Raw genomic sequence first — 19977 nt, forward strand, 5'->3', positions numbered from 1 at the left:
GAGCCAAGAGAGGCAGAAAATGGAGCAGGCGCCCTGCTTGGCTTTGTTCCTGGTAATCGGAATAAGCTCTGAATGCTCAGGAGAGGGACGGCTTTATTCCCCACAGCATCAGGCAATATTTCGCAAGTATTGGCTCAGAAAAGTGGATCAGAGCTGATTTCACCGGAGCTGCCAGCACACACTGCGCTAGGGAAGAGCTTCAGTGCCAACGCTGTGTGCGCCTTATTCCAGGGGAGGGCTCGTGCTTCTCTCGGAGCTCGGGAAGAGGAGAGAGAGAGAGAGAGAGCCACTTTGTGTAAGGTTCAATGACTTTCCCATCTGCTGCCTATAAACAGGATAACAGGAGAATCCGAATCTGGAGTTGGCTCAGAATGCAAAGAATGCTCTGAGCACTGAATGACATCTCTTTAAGAGATAAGAGGCACTGGAACCTTCCCAAGCTGGTGTACCACAAAAGACTGTACTGTATCTGGGTTTGCCTTTGCACCCTGTCCCCGTACAGCCTGCTCCTCGTCTATCCTGAACATGGCCAGAAGGCGTCACCGATGACCAATGGCTGGGACTACATCCCAGGGATGGGGGGTGGAGCTCGGGCTTTGCTACCTCTGCAGCGTCACCACTCCCAGCGTACGGAGCTGCCGCTGATGTTACAATTAATATTTATTATCCAGTTACTATTTCCAGCCCTCCCTGAGTCTGCCTGTTGAGATCCGCAGCCCCCGTGCAGCTAACGTGCTAATCCAGCTATTCTGAGAGAAGCCACCACAATGAGGCTGGGAGGGAATTGGCTACAGATGTACAGGGTCTTTTCACCTTTGCCCTGAATTCCCCACGGAGAGAGCTGGGAGGCTAGGAGAAGGCAGCTGGACTCAACAGACCTTGGGTCTTCTTTCAAGCTTAGCAGCTGCAGATCTATGGCAGCCAGTCTAAAGGAAAATAAAAAAAAAAACCAAAAAAAACGCTTAGGAAGAAGAAAAACCACAACAAAGCTGCAGCTTCCCAAGGGTGGAGGAGCCCAGGAAGCTTCCTATATTCAGGCACATGAAAAGCAGGAAAGTTACAGTGGTCTTTTCTACCACAGCATCAGAAAAAAACGTGGCAAAGCCGTTTCAGATCGAATAAAACAAACCCGAAAGCAGAGAACCCTGAACAATGAGTCCGAGCACATCTCAGGAACTTAAAGCAGCTAAGCCCAAGCCAAGGCGATCACGGGGGCACGCGTCGTCAAGCCGTCGAGCTACTGAACGTGCACACTCTTTTGACGTGCGGACTTTGCAATTAATTTTGAAAGAGAAAAAGAGAGGTAACAGGGTAGGACCAAACAGTCAGATTTCCCAATGGAGAAAGTAGTGGAGTGCCCTAGGGATCAGTCCTGGGACCTGTGGTGTCGAATATATTCGTAAACGATTAGAAAAGGAAGCAACAAGTGAGGTGATCACCTTTCTAGATGACACAAAATTATTCCGAGTTGTTAAAACAGCAGCAGCTTGCAAGGAACTGCAGGAGGATCTTGTGAGACTAGGAGACTGGCAAACGGCAAATGAAATGTAACGTGGAAAAGTGCAAAGGGATGCAGGGTAGGGAAAACTCATCCCAACCACAGGTACACGATGCTGGGGTTCTCCATTGGGAGTCACCACCCAGGAAAAGGAGCTTGGAGTCCTCGTGTGCACGCTCAGCTCACCCTGCCGCGGAGGTCAAAAAAAGCAAATCAAATGTCAGGGATGATCCGAGGAGGACGGAAGACGTCATTCTGCCTGTGCACTGAGCCAGGGGGCAGCCGCAGCTGGTCGCGCTCCCCCAGTGACGACAGAGGAGGGCGGCGCAGACGATCAAGGGCAGGGAGCGTCTCTCCTGTGATGAGAGGCTGCGCAGGCCAGGGCTCTTCAGCTGGGAAAAAGAGATTAAGAAGGAATATGATAAAAATCCTGAGGGGGCTGGGTGGAATAAGTAAATAGAGATGGATTATTTACCCTCGCAAAACAGCCCCAGATCTGGCAGTCCCTCCAAAACGTAGCAGGTACCAGTTTTAACATAAAGCGGAGAAAGCACGCTCTCACGCGGCGCACAGTCAAGCTGCAGAATCTGTTGCCACTGCTATCCCCGGAAGTAACAGGAATCAGATCCAGTCATTGGGTTCTGCCGGACACCTGCGAGCCGCACTGGCCGCTGTCGGAGACAGGATGCCGGGCTCGATGGACCTTGGCCTGGCCCAGCCTGGCAAATCCTACGAGGTCGATTTTAAAAGCGTTGTTCGTGCTAAAATGTCCACAAACTCGCATATGTGGGCAGTGCGCAAGCAACGTGGATTTTAAAAAGTCACAAATTTTATGCGTGCGTTCCTGTGTATGCGTGAAACGTAAGGAGTCAGAATAGGGACGAGGCCAATACTTACAACGTGTAACTCCAGAAACCGCAGCGTGCGTAGCTTTCTTATTTACGTAAACTTATTGATGATCCTGATGAGCAAATCTGTAGATCTGAAGTTTTAGGGTTCATAGGACAGGGTGAGGGGTCTGAATCAAATGGGGGGCATAGAGGATGAAGAACCAGAGGGGTCTGAAGACCTCGACATTAACTGGACAAACTGGTGGAGTAATTGGAAGAATTCAGAACGTGCCTCGCACGAGCAGGTTTTAAAATCCGCTCACACACCCACGTAAAAGCCGGCAAGGTCCTATGGAACATACACGGGTGCTCGCTGTGCTCGAGTAATCTCTTAAAATTAGGAGCAGACTTTTACACACAGCTCGTAGATTTACGCATGACTTAAAATTCCAGCGCATCTTCACTCATGCACTGATACGCACGTGTATGGCGCACACATGCCCACTTTAAAATATGTACCCGGGCAGCTTCTCTGTGTAAAGAAGGCGCATGCGCTATGTTCTTATGTACCCGGGCAGCTTCTCTGTGTCGAGGAGGCGGGCACGCGGAACGCACATGCTATGTTCTTATGTACCCGGGCAGCTTCTCTGTCTGATTATTTACAATTTAAAGTTGAGTGCCTGTTTCTAATGTCTGCTTTCCCTATTGTCTAAGACCCGTTAGGCCGTAGAATTATCTGGGCAATGGTTGGGATCCCATCCCTAAGCTCACTCGTGCCCCGCACGGACACACGGGGCAGAGATGTGGGTACTGAAGGATATTACAGAAAGGAGGAGGAAAGAATTGGCTCTTTGTATAGAACACAAACTTGCAATGAACAGGAACGGATGTGGCTGGCCTCAGGGGAACCCCTCCCGCACGAGAGCCGAGGAAGCCCCAAGCGAGGCAGGGAGCAAGAGAAGCTCGAGGCACCAAGGCTCTGCACTCCTCACTCGCTTAACTCTTCAACGAAGTATCCTGCCGCAGATAAATCTCTCCCTCTTATTCATTCTTCCTGGACCCCTCACCCCACCATGTACCCCAAACGAGTCCTAAGCACCAAAGCTGGACACCCCTGGATTGCGCATTACCTGCGACGCTGTGTGCGCATTGCTTACTGGGTGCGTGATAGCAGATTTTGGCACTGCCTCTGGTAAAGGAAGGCGTGCACACTCGGCTACGTTTTCGGAAACATTACGACAGACTTGGGGGGGGTCGTCTGTACTCTCAAACCAAAACCACACACCGCAAACCAGATTGTCTGTAAATATCTCCCCAGTGGAGACTGCTGCCTCTTGAAGGCAGGTGATTGATCTGGGGGTCTGTGCTCTCACCTGTTGTTGTTCTTCAGCTTGACGTGGTCGGTGGTCTCCAGGATCTGCCCGTTTTTCAGCCAGGTCACCTGAGGAGGGGGCTCGCCCTGGGCCAGGCAGGTGAAGATGGCGGTGGTCCCTACGGGCCTGGAAATGGACTGGGGGTGCTGCACGAATTCTGCGGGAGCTGCCGGGAGAGGAAGACAAGCAGAAGGGAAACCAAGGGTCAAACAGGAGAGCTCACCGCAGCAATTTGAGAATGGGGGTAAGCTTCACCCCGCCAGAAATGTGGGAAGTACGTCACATGCATGGCCTCTTTTACTGAGTTATACAGAAGCCACAGAAGAAAAATATCTTCCTTCTTTAAGCCACCTTCTGTCGAGGATGGCTTTCAGGCTGCCCCTGCTTTATCTGTATTGACGTTAGCATCAACATATTACTACTCAACGGCAGCAGGGAAGCTGCTCTGCTGTTTGCCACCTTTTTATGATATTTCAACATTGTCCGCACAGCAGTTACCGTACCCCACATTTAAAGGCCGGTAGGTTAATTCGCGGACTTTCAGCTGCATAAGAAGCCAATATCTGGATACAAAGCATGCAGGGTAACAAGGCCATGGCACAGCGCCAGTCAGGTACCCCCTAGTGAAGATTCACCCAAAAATAAGTGAAAATGTTTCAATTCTTCACTGGGAAAACCACAAGCCTAGCACAGGGATCCAAAACCGACTCAGATCCAGCTGTCTAATTCTCACATGCTTTTGAATTCTGACCCTAAAAGTAACTTGCCCAGAGTCTGTGCCGGAAGGGCCATCGTTCCTGGATCCCAGCCCACGTCCGTCATCCCCTATGGTTAAAGCTGGCTTGCCCCCTGGCTAACACCGCAGCATCTGAACAAGCCGTGAGGCTCTTACAGCGCACCGCAGGCCGACGCCATGAATCCTGCATGCAATCACTGGGGCTCAGAGCTGGGAGGTCCTGCGGGGTGAGGATGGGCGCTTCACCCTCGCCCCTGCATGCAGGGAGCTGCTTTCCAACCAGTTTCAGAGGAGCAGACCCTCTCAGTATATCCACAGCTAAGCAGACGCCCTCCCCTCCCCCAGCACCACTGATCTGCACGCCCGGAGAGCACCGATGGCCCTGTGCATGCTCTGTGCTTCAGCCTCTTGCTCATCACTCAGCCTTAATTTTAATTTTGATTAATTTTGCTTTTAATTTGATGAGCTTTTTTTTTTTTTTATAACAGCAGCATCACTGTTTTTAACATGCATCACTTTCCCTAGCTTTTAACTTTTCCTTCCCTCTGAGGCTTCCTCCGTCTCCTCTCTTATTTTCATTTCGTCTGGTTTTCTGTCACTTTTTTTTTTTTGTTTGTTTGGTCTCCCTCTGCCCTTATTTGCTACGTCACTTTGTCTGGGTTCTTTACCCAGCACAGAAAGAAAGGTTAGCAACTTAAACCCCTAAATACCTATTTACTGACGAGCTTTCCAGAGCTCATACTGTCTTCTTCAGTCAGCATTCAAATGAGCAAAAGATGAGCTTACAGGGAACACAACGAGGAGTGGCTGCAATATCAATCATGAAAGCATTCGGTGAGGAGAAGGGGGCGGGGTTTGATGGGTGATCAGAAGGTGGCAGGCAATATCATTTTGTGGCTCATAATGTGAGAGGAAACCCAGGTCTTTGCTGAGTCCTTTTTTGTTGGTTCCAAAGTGTCTCATCATTTTGACTTACTTGTAAGTCTCGATTAGAAAATCAATCAAACAAAAGTAAAGAAACCGATTTTCCTTGCAGTGGACTAATGCCACGTGCCAAACAGTCTGTGAAGAAACTCCTGCCCTGCCTCTCGTTCATCCCTCTTCCTCTCTCCCAATCACCTTTCCTGCCTACCTCTCCAGCCTCTCGTCCCTTCTCCTCCCTCTCTTCCTTTTGATGCCTATCAAAGCTGGGCCCGGTGCTCTGTCAGTGAGAACAGCAGCCAGCGTCCTCATTAAAGGAAGCCTGAGATCTGAAGGCCAGCGATGTGTGAAGGGGTGGAAGAACGGCCGGGATGTCGCCCCCACCTGAGGGACGCATGGCGCTTCACAGCCCCATGCTGAAACTTCAGCTGGGCTCCAGTCAACCATTTCCCCCCACGTTGGTTATCACCGTAATTAAATTAAGATCAGAGAGGATTGTGCTGGCAGGTGGGTAGGTGATGCACATAAAAATAAAATAAACTCTTCCCAGCTGCTTGGTCTGGCCTGAATCCTGGGGTGCACCCGAAAAGAAGAACTCCCTCTGTTCAAAATTAAAACTCTCGCAAATTCTGTTAAAGCGTTGCTGCTTGTTCTCTCCTGGGGGAAATCTGCGGCCACACAGAATTCCTTCCTAAGGACATAAGAACTTGCCATACTGGGGCAGACCAAGGGGCCATCAAGCCCGGCGTCCTGCGTCCAACCGTGGCCAAGCCAGGTCACAGGTGCCAGGGCAGGATCCCGGGCAGAATTCAGTGCTTCCCATGCAGACTCTGGCAGGGGATTCAGGAGCCAGCAGGGCCCTGCGGTGGCCCTGGACGAGCTGGAAGCGCTGGGGCACATCTGTGGCAGTGTCGGCCCAGAAGCCCCCCCCCCCCCCCACCCCCGACTCCAATCATGACGACCATGCCAGGGACCCCTCCCAGAACAAATCTGACAAAAAACACACAGCTGGACATATAGAGAACTTTCAAAACCGATTTACCTGGAAAAGGGGCCTTAGACAATGGAAGACTCTCCTAGTGCTTAGAGCTGAGGGCTGAGAAGCAGGGAAACCAGGATTCAAATCCCACCACTGCTTCTTGTGACCTCTCTTTAGGTCCTCCCTTACTGAAGATTTTTTCCCTACTCTGGGGCCGATGCAATACCGTGTGCCGGGGCTAGCGTACGGATTAACACACGATTGGATGCGCGTCCAAAAACCGCCGTGTAACTAATAGCGCTCACCACATGTAAATTCCGTGTAGACGAGGCTTTTGGCTAATACCCGCGATGCAAAAACTCTCCCGGGCTGGCGTCAAGGGCTCATTTGCCCTATGAGTTATTTGCCATATGGCTATTTAAAAAAGCCTACTATCAATGATCTGAATCCTCAACTACTCTTCCTAACTGCCACAATCTCTCATATATTGCTGATATTCTATTAATATAAAGTTATATACTGTATTGTTTTTCGTTTAGTTTCCTTGTTATATTGTAAAGCGCAATGCTGAATTACTGTTTGAATGTAAACCGAGGTGATGTTATTTACGTACCCCGGTATAGAAAAATCTATAAATAAATAAATAAATAAATTAATGAGGTTGTGGGATCCATAGAAACTGCCCTTAGTGGGCAACTGGGAATACGTCTTCCGGGTGACTTCTCCGGCTAACTTTAAGACACTCCAAGTATATGCAGTGGCGAGGCTGGTCAGCGGCTGAATTCGGACCTCACATGTCAAACCCTGGGGATCTTCCAGCTGGGTCAGGTTTGGGGCAGCTATGGGCTACGTCTGCCCGGAGAGAGAGAGAGAACTTAACTGTCTGCAGCTGAAACATGTTATGACCAGTGCAAGCCAGAATAAGGACAAACACTGTGTGAGGGGTATTGTGATAAAGCCCACTGAATTTCTAAGATCTACCTATGCTACGGGGAGAATTAGGCAATAAAGCCCGGCATTTGGTAGCTTGGGAGAGAGGGATCTGGGTGGACGTCTGGATGAAAGCTCCTGGGATTTGTCTTTATCTCTTTATCCTGACAGACTTCAATATCCAAGTAAATGATCCAAAGCTAGACTATATGCATGACTTTCTAAACTCAGCAGAGACCTCAGACCTCACCCAAGTTGTCAACAAAGCAACCCATGACATAAGTCACACACTAGATCTAGTACTTGTCCCACAATCTGTGCTCCAAGAGCTATGGATTGGCAAAATGCAGATCACCCAGTTCTCCTGCTCAGACTATCCTATGGTTAGCCATCCTCTAGGAAAATCAGAGATGCCAATTCCACAAATTTGGTCAACCCAACCAAGCTTAAAAACTCAGAATCACTACTCCAAACCCTAAATAAGGCAATCTCCAGCTCTCATCCTACCATAACCACTGCCACCGCACAGACCCCAAAACAGCCATCAATCCCACAGCACGTGAGAAAACCTGCCCTATCAAAATACGTGATCCTACCACGTGGTTATACCAGAACTCAAGGAACTAAAACAAGCCAGAAGATCGGAAGGGTCCATGGGATTCCTCCGACAGGACACTCCTGGTTTTCTCCATAAAATTCACCATATCTGGCGTGGTCAGACAAATGGAATAAAGAAACATTGCGAAGTCACTGGTGCATGAGAGAAGCGCCATAAAGGTCTAGTCATGGAATGGGCTCCGTCTGGTCCATCCTGCCAACGACATCATCACAGTCTGTGGAGGAAAGCTTGTCCTTGCCACTGAGGGCCTGTGGGAGCAGCGGCACACTGCTCATATCATTACCACATCGGCAAGTGACCCGGACGCTTTCTCCCTCTCTCAGCAGGGACCTGCTGCCACCTCCGGGATCCAGCCAAAGCCTTCCCTGTCCTAAGTGCCTGACGGAGGCGGCCATTAGAGATCCCCACGCCTGGTTCGCACTTTCCTCACCTCCCCACCCCCCTCCTTCAACCTCCCCGTCATTAAACCCAGGGCTGCCTCTTCCATCTGCACTGGAGGATGCCCAGGCAGAGCCATTCCTGGGAATAGATGGGACAAAAGGACATCAAAGAAAGCTAACGAGCAGAAAAAGGAATCCAAAGCCTCAGTGATACATGGGATTTGCATTCATTGAGAAGGGAGGGGGAGGGGGGATGAGGAAGGAGGGGTGGGACCCACATCAAAAGCAAATTGTTCAGACCCTTTTTCAGGGCTGAAGCCTTCTTCTAAGGACAATCCCTCTGGGCTCCCCAGGGCTCGTTATCGCTTGCACTTAACAGGATTCACACGTCACTAATTAGATTGTGAAGGCTGCTAAAATGGGGACATCCACCTGTGAGAGAAAGCCTTCCCCACTAAAAGGCCACCAGGGGCTACAGGTATTTCATGTGGAAGAGCTGGGAGTAAAAGATAAATCAGGGGACGCCTCCTTACTGGACCAAGTGAATCCATTTCTTGACGAGCTCTCTGGAGCTAACGCTGCCTTCCACAGGTAAGAACAGACGGAGCAAAACCGGACATTTCCAGAAAATGCAACTGAATCATGAGAGGCCTTCCAATGAGTGTGAAAGGGACAGGAGTGGGTGGAGAGTGACACAGCCTGGCAGTAAAATCTTGTGCCTCATAATCGGGCCGATACAGTACAGTGCGCTCCGGAGTGCACTGTTAACTCGCGTTTGGACACGCTAGCTTTACCCCTTATTCAGTAAGGGGTAAAGCTAGCGCGTCCAACCCCCCCCCCCCCCCCCCCGAAACTAATAGCGCCCGCAGCATGCAAATGCATGTTGATGGGTCTATTAGTTATTCCCGTGAGATTCAGAAAGCAAAATGTGCAGCCAAGCCGCACATTTTACTTTCAGAAATTAATGCCTGCCCAAAGGTAGGCATTAATTTCTGCCGGCACCGGGGAAAATGCACAGAAAAGAACTAAAAACTGCTTTTCTGTGCACCCTCCGACTTAATATCATGGCGATTTTAAGTCGGAGGTCCCGAAAGTTAAAAAAAAGTTAAAAATAATTAAAAAAAAAAAAAAAAGTAAAATTGGCCCGCGGCTCGAAAACCGGACACTCAATTTAGTTGGCGTCTGTTTTCCGAACCCGTGGCTGTCAGCAGGTTTGAGAACAGACACCAGCAAAATTGAGCGTCGGCTGTCACACTCGCTGACAGCCGCTGCTCCTGTCCTAAAAGAGGCGCTAGGGACGCGCTAGTGTCCCTAGCGCCTCTTTTTACCGCGGGCCCTAATTTGCATAGGTCACCCTCCTGAATCGCGCGCCCAGGAGAGTGGCCTGTGCGCGCGCCTGCTCTCCCGCGACTTTTACTGTATTAGCCTCATAATGTGATAAGAAACCTAGATCTGTGCTGAGTCCTTTCTTATCACTTCCAAAGGGGCTGATCACTTTAACTTTAAAAGCCTTGCATTCCGGGATTGTTTTTACATTTTCCTCTGATTATCCTTCTCGTAAGGTCACTGATGCAGCAGTCTGCTTGAAAGCTTCTCCCCTCACCCTCACGGAAGTGCCTCCTTGGTCTTCTCGCTAGTGTCTGGGTGAATGGACCTTGCCTTTAACGTTTGGCCTCTCCCTCACCAGTGTGGCTGCATCCTCACATTTCCTGCACTGACTAAGGTGCACAAGATTAGAGGAGGATCCCCTTGTGCTGAAGGCCTTTCCCATGTGGGTGATTAGGGGTCCTGTGCACTGCAGGGGTCTCTGTGGCATTCTCTACTCCCTGAGTTCCTGTTAGAAACTTGCTCCTTACTCATTTCTGCTTTGCGTTAGGTGGTTGCCTGAAGGCCAGTAGCAGAGGAACGGAGAATGGTTCCCTCAGGTCTTTAAGAGGTGCTTTAGTCTGACGAAGTCTGGGACTTTAGTTGGGCAAACTTGGGGTTTTAAATATTTCTCCCTGCTGACCAGCTAAGTTTAGCCGTGTAAATCATTACCCAGGAGGTGTTTCCAGCACGGATATTCAACGTTGCTCTGAGAAGTCCACCCTGGGTCAATCTGGTCAACGTCCAGAACAGATCTAAAAAGATACCTGGATAACTTTACCCCTGACCGACTGCATTCAAATTCAGGTAGTTACGTCACACACAGAAATAAGTCAAAAAAAGATAACGTCAAGCAGGCACGAACTCCCAAGTCCTCCTCAAAATAATTCTCAAAATACCTGGGCTGAAGGCTAACGGAATCCCAGGCAGACTTTTAGCTGCACAGAGGATGCCAATTCCCAACCTGGCCACTTTCCCCCAGATAAATCAGTATTTACCCACAAACATGGTCCTGCAAAGTGCCCTGCCCCTGCACAGATTGGCACAGATTAGGCACCCACATAGCGCACTGCTGGTGCCAGCCATGTGAAGGACAACGTTTGAGGGCTGTGAGCAGTCACATTGATCATCTGTTACCAGGAGCCCAGCAATCACACGGGTAATTTTCTGTGAAACGACATGCGGGAGGATTCTGCTCATGCAAGGCTGGATCCCCTATCCCAGGCTGCGAGGAGCCCCAGAAATGTATCGTTAACTAAATCGTCAGCTTCAAGCCTAAACAGAATCCGCCAGAAGAGGCCTGGGATCGCGGCAGCTCGTGATCCTTCGGATTTCAGCATCAGCTCCCCATCACTGCTCTTCCATCCTGCAAGTCCGCTCAGTCCTTAGCGATGCATTCATGAGCTAAACAAGAGATTCTCTTGGGCCGCTCACATTATTTGTATCGTTTAAGGTAACTGAATTCCGGATGCTCATTCGGACGCACTAAAAACGGGCATCCATGCTTTTTTAATGCACGCACAATCACCTCTCCTGGGCGCCCGACGCAATAAGCAAAAAAAGACGCGCTAGGGATACATTGTGCGTCCCTAGCGTGTCCATGGCATCGAGCGCCCAAGAGCCGCGGCTGTGCATGGCTTAGGAAAATGGTATTTTATTGGTACAATATGCGCACACGACACAGACAGCTCGGAGCGTGTATACTATGCAGCCCGAATCCCTAAACGCTTCCCGGCACCCAGTCAGCCCCTTTTTTTTTTTTTTTTTTTTTGCATGGTGCTGCTTTTCTGTGGGGAACCACAGAAAAGCAGGGGTTTTTTTTGTTTTGAAGTTGAGCCCTTGACGTGCAGGAAGATTTTACGCCTGCTTCAGAGCAGGCATAAACTTTTATGGGTTAAAAAGTGCATTTCGGGAGCACAGGGAATTTTTAGCATTGCACGGTAATAGCCACGGGCATGTACACGTGATGAGCGCTATTAGCTACGCCTTTGTTTGGACGCACGTTTTGGACGCTCATCCCTTTATTGCATTGGGGGGCTATGGACCCGCGTCCAAAACGCGCGTCCAACTGCTCGTTAAGCTGGACGCACGTTAAGGCATCGGCCCCCATAGATTTTACAATACATTTTAGTGCACGAATAAAAACTCCTAGGCCGCACCACAGACCCTTCTCTGCTGAGAGACAGGGAAAGGGGGACAGGCTAACACAGCAAGCTGCTGCCTAGCGCGCTGTGCGGTCCGGTGACGGGACGTACCTTGTACCACGAGTCTCCCCTGAGCTGTCCTCCTCACCCGGGTGCCGGGCTTGTTGGCAGCGCACACGTAGATCCCCGAATGCTGCACAGTGAGGTCCGAAATCATGAGGTTTCCGGTCCCAAGCACTTGGATGCCCTCCACGCCAATGGGGCGGCCATCTGAGCACAGAAGAAAACATTCGGTCAAGCTTGGAGCGCAGGCGGACTGACCATATCTGGGGTAGGTCGCCGTAAGAAAGCGCCAAACTAACGAGAACTTGACATTTGCTGACATCGCTAGACAGGGGACTCCCCTATCGCTTAACGACGGGCATTTCCGGGGAGAACACATCCCGCATATCAACCTCCACCGACTCTGTGCAGTGACCCAGGGAGCCAACAATGCAATGTCCTGAAACCCGGCGGCCTGGGCTGTGGGGTCACTGACCTTGCCGGGCCCCCTAATGACCCCATTTTAAACGAGCCCTCGCAGAAATCAATTTACGGTCCAGCTGCAGGTTATTTACAGAAACTATGAGGTAATCCTCCCCCCCCCCCCCCCCGATGAGAAAGTAGCGCTCACTCCTTCTCTGTCCCCCCTCCCAAACGGGCGCACACTGGTACCAGTCACAAGCCATCCCGGGCGCGCCCCCTGCCCCCTCGCAGAAAGGCAAGGAGCAGCCTGTTATTGTTGTTAATTTGCTGCTTTTGTGCCCAGCACACAGGGCTCTTATGCTCGCTTACAAACGCCCGCTCGGCGCCTCCTCTTACCCTATTTAGGGTGCGCGGCCACGGTCTGCCATTCAGCCTCTGAAGTGGTGAAATGTACTCCATTATTCCCTAAACGCTTCCCGGCAGCCAGGCAGCCCCTGGGCTGGCGGCTTCTGTGTCCAAGAAGTTGCCAATTAGCTGGCTCCCCAAACTCTAGCCCCCCCCTCGGGTTTGGGTCCTGAATGGCCGCCCTGGGCAGGAACTTCCTCAGCTAATCGCCAGCCCCTCTCTTTGGCTGCCAGCGGCGCAGGGCACAGTGGACACGGGCATTCATCGGGCGTGCCAGGGGAACACTGTAGCTCTTTAATGGCCTAATGTTTCGCCCCCGCCATTAAGCGAGTGGTTACATTCCTGTGTTGGCGTGAACACATCGGGCTCCTGGGAAAGGTTCGGCATTAACTCTATTTACATTTTGTATTTCATCAGGCCTTTTGTGCGAAGGGGCAGTGTAAGGAGACCCCCTTACAAGGCCCTCGCCCTGAAAAGCAAAGCAAAACCAAGAGCCTTGTGTTTCCATCGATTAGCGGAGAATGAGAAAACCCTACAAGGAAACGGCTTTTCATGTTGATTAGTCCCTGCATTCAGAATGCAAGGAGAATTGTTTTCTTCCCACACTTTGCTTGGGCAGAGGGAACGGAGCCAAATCGTGGTCATTAGGAAGAACTGGACATTACCCGGGTCTTTATTTTACTTTATTTTTAATTACGATTTTTCTGCAGATGGAGAGAGAGCCCGAGAGACAGAAGACTTTTAAGGTTGCACATCATGCCCAGCATTACTGAGGAAGGAGCGCACGCTTACTCTCTATGCCGCTGGGGGAGCGCACGCATTTTTTGACTGTGTTGATATGCTACCGTCCGCTACAAATTGTAACACTCCCCCCCCCCCCTCGGTCCCCCTGCTGACCACATACATCCACAAGGCAAAGAGGCCCTGGATCAGAGGCACAGATCTACTCACCAAGCCGGCTCCAGGACACTATGGGCCTGGGGTTGCCAGTTGCCATGCATTCCAGGACAGCCGTCTGGTGGACAGTGCGAGTCAGGTTCTCCGGGCCAACCAATATCATGGGGTCCTTATAGCCATTCGAATGGGAGCCTGCAAAAATGATAGTTTGAAGTATCACACCCGTCTGGTACTCGCAGTGGGACTCTTTGTGACATTAGCTCAGAGCTCACCAACCTACGACTTGGAAGTCAGTGTGGACTGAATAAGAACAGAGGAACCGAGCTGAGATCCTAAAGAGGAGCTGAGATAAAACCTGAATGTGCCTCTTTGGATCTCAGCTCCCTCCTAATGTGATAGGGCCGGTTTCAACATTTCGGGTTTTCATGTTTCCAGTTGCACTCCTCTGTCATTTAGTTCCGAAACAAGAGATCTGCCACATTAGCTGAGCAGAATACATAGATTACCAATCCAAGACCAAGATGAATGACAAACCAATCTCTAGCTACAGAATAATTCATACTGAGGAGCTGTTGGACGTCTGATGAATTCCTCCTGAGTTACAATCTGAAGAAGAGTCATGCATTGTCTGCCTTGAGAATCAGCCTGGGGCCCTTTGCCATCGACACCAGACAGGGACGGTCTTTAAAGGGACATTTTATTCTCAGTACTACCAGCTTCGCCCTGGGTCATCCCTCCAGTCTGGACACACGACTTCCAAATAGGGATGGAAATGTACTGTGGGGTAAGTCAGAATGCCAGTCCTGGACTGATGATGCCTGCGTTTCAAGGCTCTTCCCACACTGCCTCATCCTCATTAGCTGCGGATTCTAGAAACTCTGCCCCTTGGAAGAGGAGGTACAGGGACCTGTGTCCTAAGGCTGAAAGGCCAATCTGGTGGCATGCCATGAGCTCAGCTCCCGGTCACCGGCAGGGCGGTGGGACTCAGTGGTGCATCTTGAAATCTCCCTGCATTAAGCAATTATGGTTTCTATGCTTGCAGCAAGGAGCCGGCTCCACACGTCCCTTATGGGCCTGGGACATACACTACTGTCATGTTTCTGACAAACCCTGGAAAGTGGCCATTTTCAAGAGAGCCCTAATCAGGAAGCCAGGAGGCAGCTACAAGCATTTTCCCCTATGGAGCCAAACTGTAGCACAAAGCTATAAATCATTAAACAGAACTTCTGTGCTGTCACCATTTATTGTTCATTTTTCCTGCCTTGACTCTTCTCTAATACATCAAACAAGCAGATAGGTGGTGTTACTGGGGCCTTCAAAACTCGTTAACCTTTTCTCCTTCATCCCTTACCTCCCCAGTCAGGTCTGATATACAACATCTCCCTCTGTTACTAAAAGCTTGATTCCTTTGATGGGGGAAGACAAGACTAATCTTACATGCTAGAAAAGCAGAGAACCAACACCTCATCAGACAGGAACTGCACTGCATCGCTGCCTCTGCTGCCGTTCCGGGGCCTAGGAGCAGCCTCCGCTCAGGTAAGAGACATCGCTCAGCCGTGCCACCAAAGGGGTTCTGGAGCTCCAAAACGCAGGCGTTACCCAACTTAACTCCACGTCATCAATCCAGGGTTTCTATCTCCTCTCCACTGTGCTCTGCATCCTGCCCTATTCCACAGATTACACTGGGATGCCATTTTAGAAGTGGCAAACTTATCCAAGGAAAATTATATGCACAACATGTCACAGATATTCAGCAGGACATATGCATAGTCTCCCTGTGAATATACTCAGATAAAGTTAGGACGGCTCATTTGCTGATCAGACTCGTGCGCGTAACTGAAGCCAGAGAGCGCTGGGTATGTGCACTCACTAGATAGGTTTAGCCCAGCCCAGCGACACCATTCACTGACGCACACAAACTGTATGCAGTCAGCAGGGTAAAATTTCAAAACTCTGCTTTTGTGCGCAGAACTGGAAAAGGCTTTGAATATCAACTTCTCAGTAACTGTAATGGTCCTGGAGGAAACTGGACATCAATATTCAAGAGATCTAGGAGGGCAATATTCAGCTTCACGGCAAGCTGGATTTTCAGCAGAGCATTTCCAGTTAGGTGCTCTGCTGATTATATCTGGCTATCTTTAGGGCTGATCTCCGGTACATCCTGGCTTAGCTATCCACTAACTTAACTCCGCTCTGGAAGGCCCCCAGAACGTCGACGACCTAGCCAACCAACTTTTATCCAGCTAAACACTTAGGTGGATAAATCGAATATGGATGGAATGATGGGAAATTTAAAACTCGCAGTTTATTCAGCTATGTCCCAAAACTTAGCGGGACAAACCATCTGAATATTGACCCGGAGGTATCCAAGTTAAGGAATCAAGTGCCCCGCTCTTTCTAAATTAAATTTCCCCCTCTCCCATCTTGCTGAGCACCTCAGTTTAGGATTTTAAAAGTGGGTGGGTCTAGGAGAAGCGAGGCATCAAGCACTGACACGTATGAAAAAAACAGTAGATCTCAGTTTTGGATGCCTAAAGTTGGGCAAATTTTCAGCCAAAAGCCACCTAAATTCAGCTGAAGATTCCCCTAACTTTAGGGAGCTAAACCTGAGGAGCCAAAGCCTTTGAATATTGGCCCATTGGATTTTCTGCAGGATTGGGAAAGGATTATCCAAAGATGTTTCTACAGATTCTGAAGATGGGACAGGGGTCATCTTGAACATTCACTTAGCATAATCCTCTGGAAGAATGTCTTTTTGTATCAATAAAAGGCTGAAAATGGCCATGTGAAGTAGAAGTGACTTTCATTTTAAATCCTTATACCATTCACAGGTGCGGCAGGATCATATCATCATCGCTGCTATTTTTGTTCCTGGAAATACCACTGATCAGCCCAGGCTCCTGGCTTTTGCCTCCCTGCCAGCAGATGGAGTCAGAGAGAAAGTTTCACTGACACTGCCATATAACCCATAGTGCCACCTGCAGTCCCTCAGTATTGACCTGTACCCAAGCCAAGATAATAACAGCAATTAACAACCCATGCTAAGAACCTTGATTCCAAAAACCCCTACATTGAGCAGGAGGATGGGGAAGCCTCGGAAAATTGGAAATCCATTCCAAGAACAAAGGAAAACATCATTGAATCCCTCAACAACTCTGCATTATATATAAACCGTCAGTACGAGTGGACTCTCCCAAACGAGTGGGTTTCTGGACTGATCTGGGGTATTCCAGGAACAAACATTAGCCGGTAAGAACCAGTTTTCCTTTCCTGTTCATACCCCATATCAGTCCAGACTCATGGGATATAGCCAAGCTTTCCTGAACAGGGTGGGACCGTGAGAGTCCCGCTCATAGAACACTCTTACCAAAGCAAATGAAATCCAGAGCACGGACATCCAAATGATGATGTCTGGCAAAAATATGCAACAACTTCCAAATAGCTGCCCTACAAATCTCTTGCAGGATACTGTCCAAGAGGATACCTGAGAACGAGTCGAGTGAGCCCTTACAAATATAAATCGAGCCAATAGCCTCCTTCTCCCAACAAGCAATCGTAGCTTTTGGTGCCTTCATCCCTTCTTTGGACCGCTCCAAAGCACAACGCGGTGATCCGACATCCAGAAATTATTAGTAGCCTTGAGATATCTCAACAATGCCTGTCATATATCAAAGACCCAAAGCTATTTTTCATAAGGCACGGATGAATCCAAATTCGGAAACACCAAAAGCTCCACATTTTAAAGTAAGCTGGAACACTGAAACAACCTTTGGAAGGAAAGAGGGTACCGTGCGTAACAAGACTCCAGACTTCGAAAAGTATCCCGACATGACAACACCTAAAGTTCCGAGATTATTCTAGCCACCAGAAAAACCACCTTCAGAGTTAAGTACTTTATAGTTGCCCTCTTCAGTGGTTCAAACGGAGCCTCACACATTCCTCTGAGAACCAAATTAAGATTCCAAGAGGGCCAGATATTTCTCATCGGAGGACGCAAAGTTTTCGCTCCTCAAAGAAAACGCGTCATATTTAGAAGCGTAGATAGGAAAAATCCCTGCTCCTTACCTCGAAGACAGCCCAAAGCTGCTACCTGCACTCGAAAGGAGTTAAAAGGCTAGACCCTTAACCAAACCCTTCTGCAGAAAGGCCAAAATATGAGGCACCATAGCCTGAGTAGGCTGCATTCCGTTACCAGTACACCAGGACTCAAAGACCCTCCAAATCCTCATGTAAGTCAAGTATGTGGAAGGTTGTCTGGCCTGCAGAATACCCCTTCCATCTCAGCCATTTCCTCTCAAAAGCCAAGCCACGAGACAGAAGTGAGCCACCTGATCCAAAAATACTGGACACTGGCATAGAAGATTCAACAAATGGCTGAACCATTACGGTCCGTCTATCACCATGTGATCAGGTCTGCAAACCATGGGTGGCATGGCCACTCCAGAGCTACCAGAATCACGATGCCTGGATGTTACTCTATCCACTGAAGAACCTTGCCCATCAGCAGCCACGGAGGAAAGACATAAAGAAGAAAGACTCGAGGCCATGTTAGAACCAGAGCATCGATTCCCTCTGCCCAGTGTTCTCTCCAGCGACTGTAAAAACAAGGCACTTTGGCGTTGTGATGGGACGCCATTAAGTCCATGTAGGAAATACCCAATCTGATTTGAATGAGATGCATTGCCTCTGACAGCTCCCACTCTCTGGGGTCTAGCTTCCTCCGACTGAGAAAATCCGTCAGAACTTTGTCCACTCCAGCTATATGAGACGCCGCCAGCCACACTAAGCATTGTTCCGCCCTGCGAACTCCTAGGCCTTCTGAGCCACTGCTTGACTCTTGGTTCCTCCCTACCAATTGATGTAAGCCACATCCATTGCATTGTCCAATAGAACCTGCACTGGTCGGTCACACAACTGTGGCAGCAAGGCAAGCAACGCCCTCATCTCTAACCGATTGATAGACCATTATGCTTCCTTCCTCAACCATTGGCCCTGCACTGACTGATCCTGATACACACACCCCCTCCCTTAAGAAAGGGTGGCATTAGGGTTCACTATCCAACTCCACACTCAGATTGGTGCGAGTAAGTCACCATGAAAAACTGTCTCTGAATTCCCCTCAAGAAGAAGGGGAAGATGAAACTCCTTCGATAAAGGATTCCACCAGGAGAGAAAAGAGTTCTCTGAAGGGGTCTAATATGCAAAAATGCCCATGGAACTAGCTCCAATGTTGATGCCATAGAACCTAAGACTTGAAAATAGTCCCAGACTCTGGGCATTGAATGCCCTAACAGGTGAGGAATTTGACCCTGTAAACTTTAGCATCTTCTCTTCCATGAGGAACACCTTTCCTACCTGAGTGTTGAAACGAGCCCCTAGATACTCCCAGGTTTTGAGAGGAGACTAGATGGCTCTTTGCCAGATTTACTACCCAGCCCAGAGATCTTAACTGCAGCAGTACCCACTGTACCAATTGCAGACAGATATCCTTCAACTTCGCTTGAATGAGCAAGTCATCCATACACACCTTATTTATTTATTTATTTATTTAGGATTTTTATATACCGGCAATCATGAAGACATATCTTGCTGGTTTACATAGAACAGGAGTGCATTATATACAAAAACTAGAACTGTGGTGACGGAAGGTACAGTTACATTTAACAAGGGAAGCCGAACTTGGAGAAGGAAGAGAAAGGAGAGAAGAGAAATAGTTAAACAATATACAAATTAAATATAGTGTACAAACTAATATACAAAATAGATGTTAAATACAAGAGAATGGTGTTTTTGGAGTCATTGGATTGTGTCATTGGGTTGTGTCCGGAAAAGCTTGCTTGAATAACCAAGTCTTGAGTTTTTTCCTAAAAGTTAGGAGGCAGGGCTCCTGTCTGAGGTCTGTGGGAATGGAATTCCACAGAAGAGGGCCAGCTGTGGAGGTGGCGCGATCTCTTGTGGTAATGTGTCTGGTCGTTTTCGCTGGGGGAACTTGGAGGGAGCCTCTATAAGCATCTCTAGTAGGTCTAGTAGAATTATGTACTAGGAGGGGGAATTGAAGATCGAGAGTGGTGAGTTGATGTATAGTTTTGTAGGTGGTAGTTATGGCTTTATACATGATGCGGAAGTATACGGGTAACCAGTGAAGCTCTTTCAGGACGGGGGATATGTGGTCTCTTTTCCTTGCGCCTGACAAAATTCGGGCTGCAGAATTTTGAACCATCTGTAGGGGTTTGGAGTATGATGAAGGTAGACCTAGCAATAGGGAATTGCAGTAGTCCAGTTTCGAAAAGATAACTGCTTGGATGATCGTTCTGAAGTCTTGAGCGTGGAACAGAGGTCTTATCCTTTTCAAAACCTGGAGTTTAAAGAAGCAGTCTTTGGTTGTTTTGTTAATGTGTGCCTTGAAGTTAAGCCGGTTGTCAATTATTACTCCTA

The 19977-nt window shown here is 49.1% G+C and overlaps 1 protein-coding gene across 1 annotated transcript in view; it reads right to left on the bottom strand.

Annotated features, from left to right (window-relative positions):
• Positions 1-19977, bottom strand: part of IGDCC3 (immunoglobulin superfamily DCC subclass member 3) — a 150649-nt gene that overhangs the window by 30375 nt on the left and 100297 nt on the right. Inside the window, exons 5-7 of the mRNA XM_029575226.1 lie at positions 13597-13734; positions 11887-12045; positions 3702-3867 (exon numbers count right to left, since the gene is read on the bottom strand). Coding sequence (XP_029431086.1) covers positions 3702-3867; positions 11887-12045; positions 13597-13734 — 463 coding nt within the window. The remainder of the gene's footprint in view (positions 1-3701; positions 3868-11886; positions 12046-13596; positions 13735-19977) is intronic.

The sequence above is a fragment of the Rhinatrema bivittatum genome, chromosome 13 (assembly GCF_901001135.1).
Source record: "Rhinatrema bivittatum chromosome 13, aRhiBiv1.1, whole genome shotgun sequence".
Taxonomy (NCBI): domain Eukaryota; kingdom Metazoa; phylum Chordata; class Amphibia; order Gymnophiona; family Rhinatrematidae; genus Rhinatrema; species Rhinatrema bivittatum.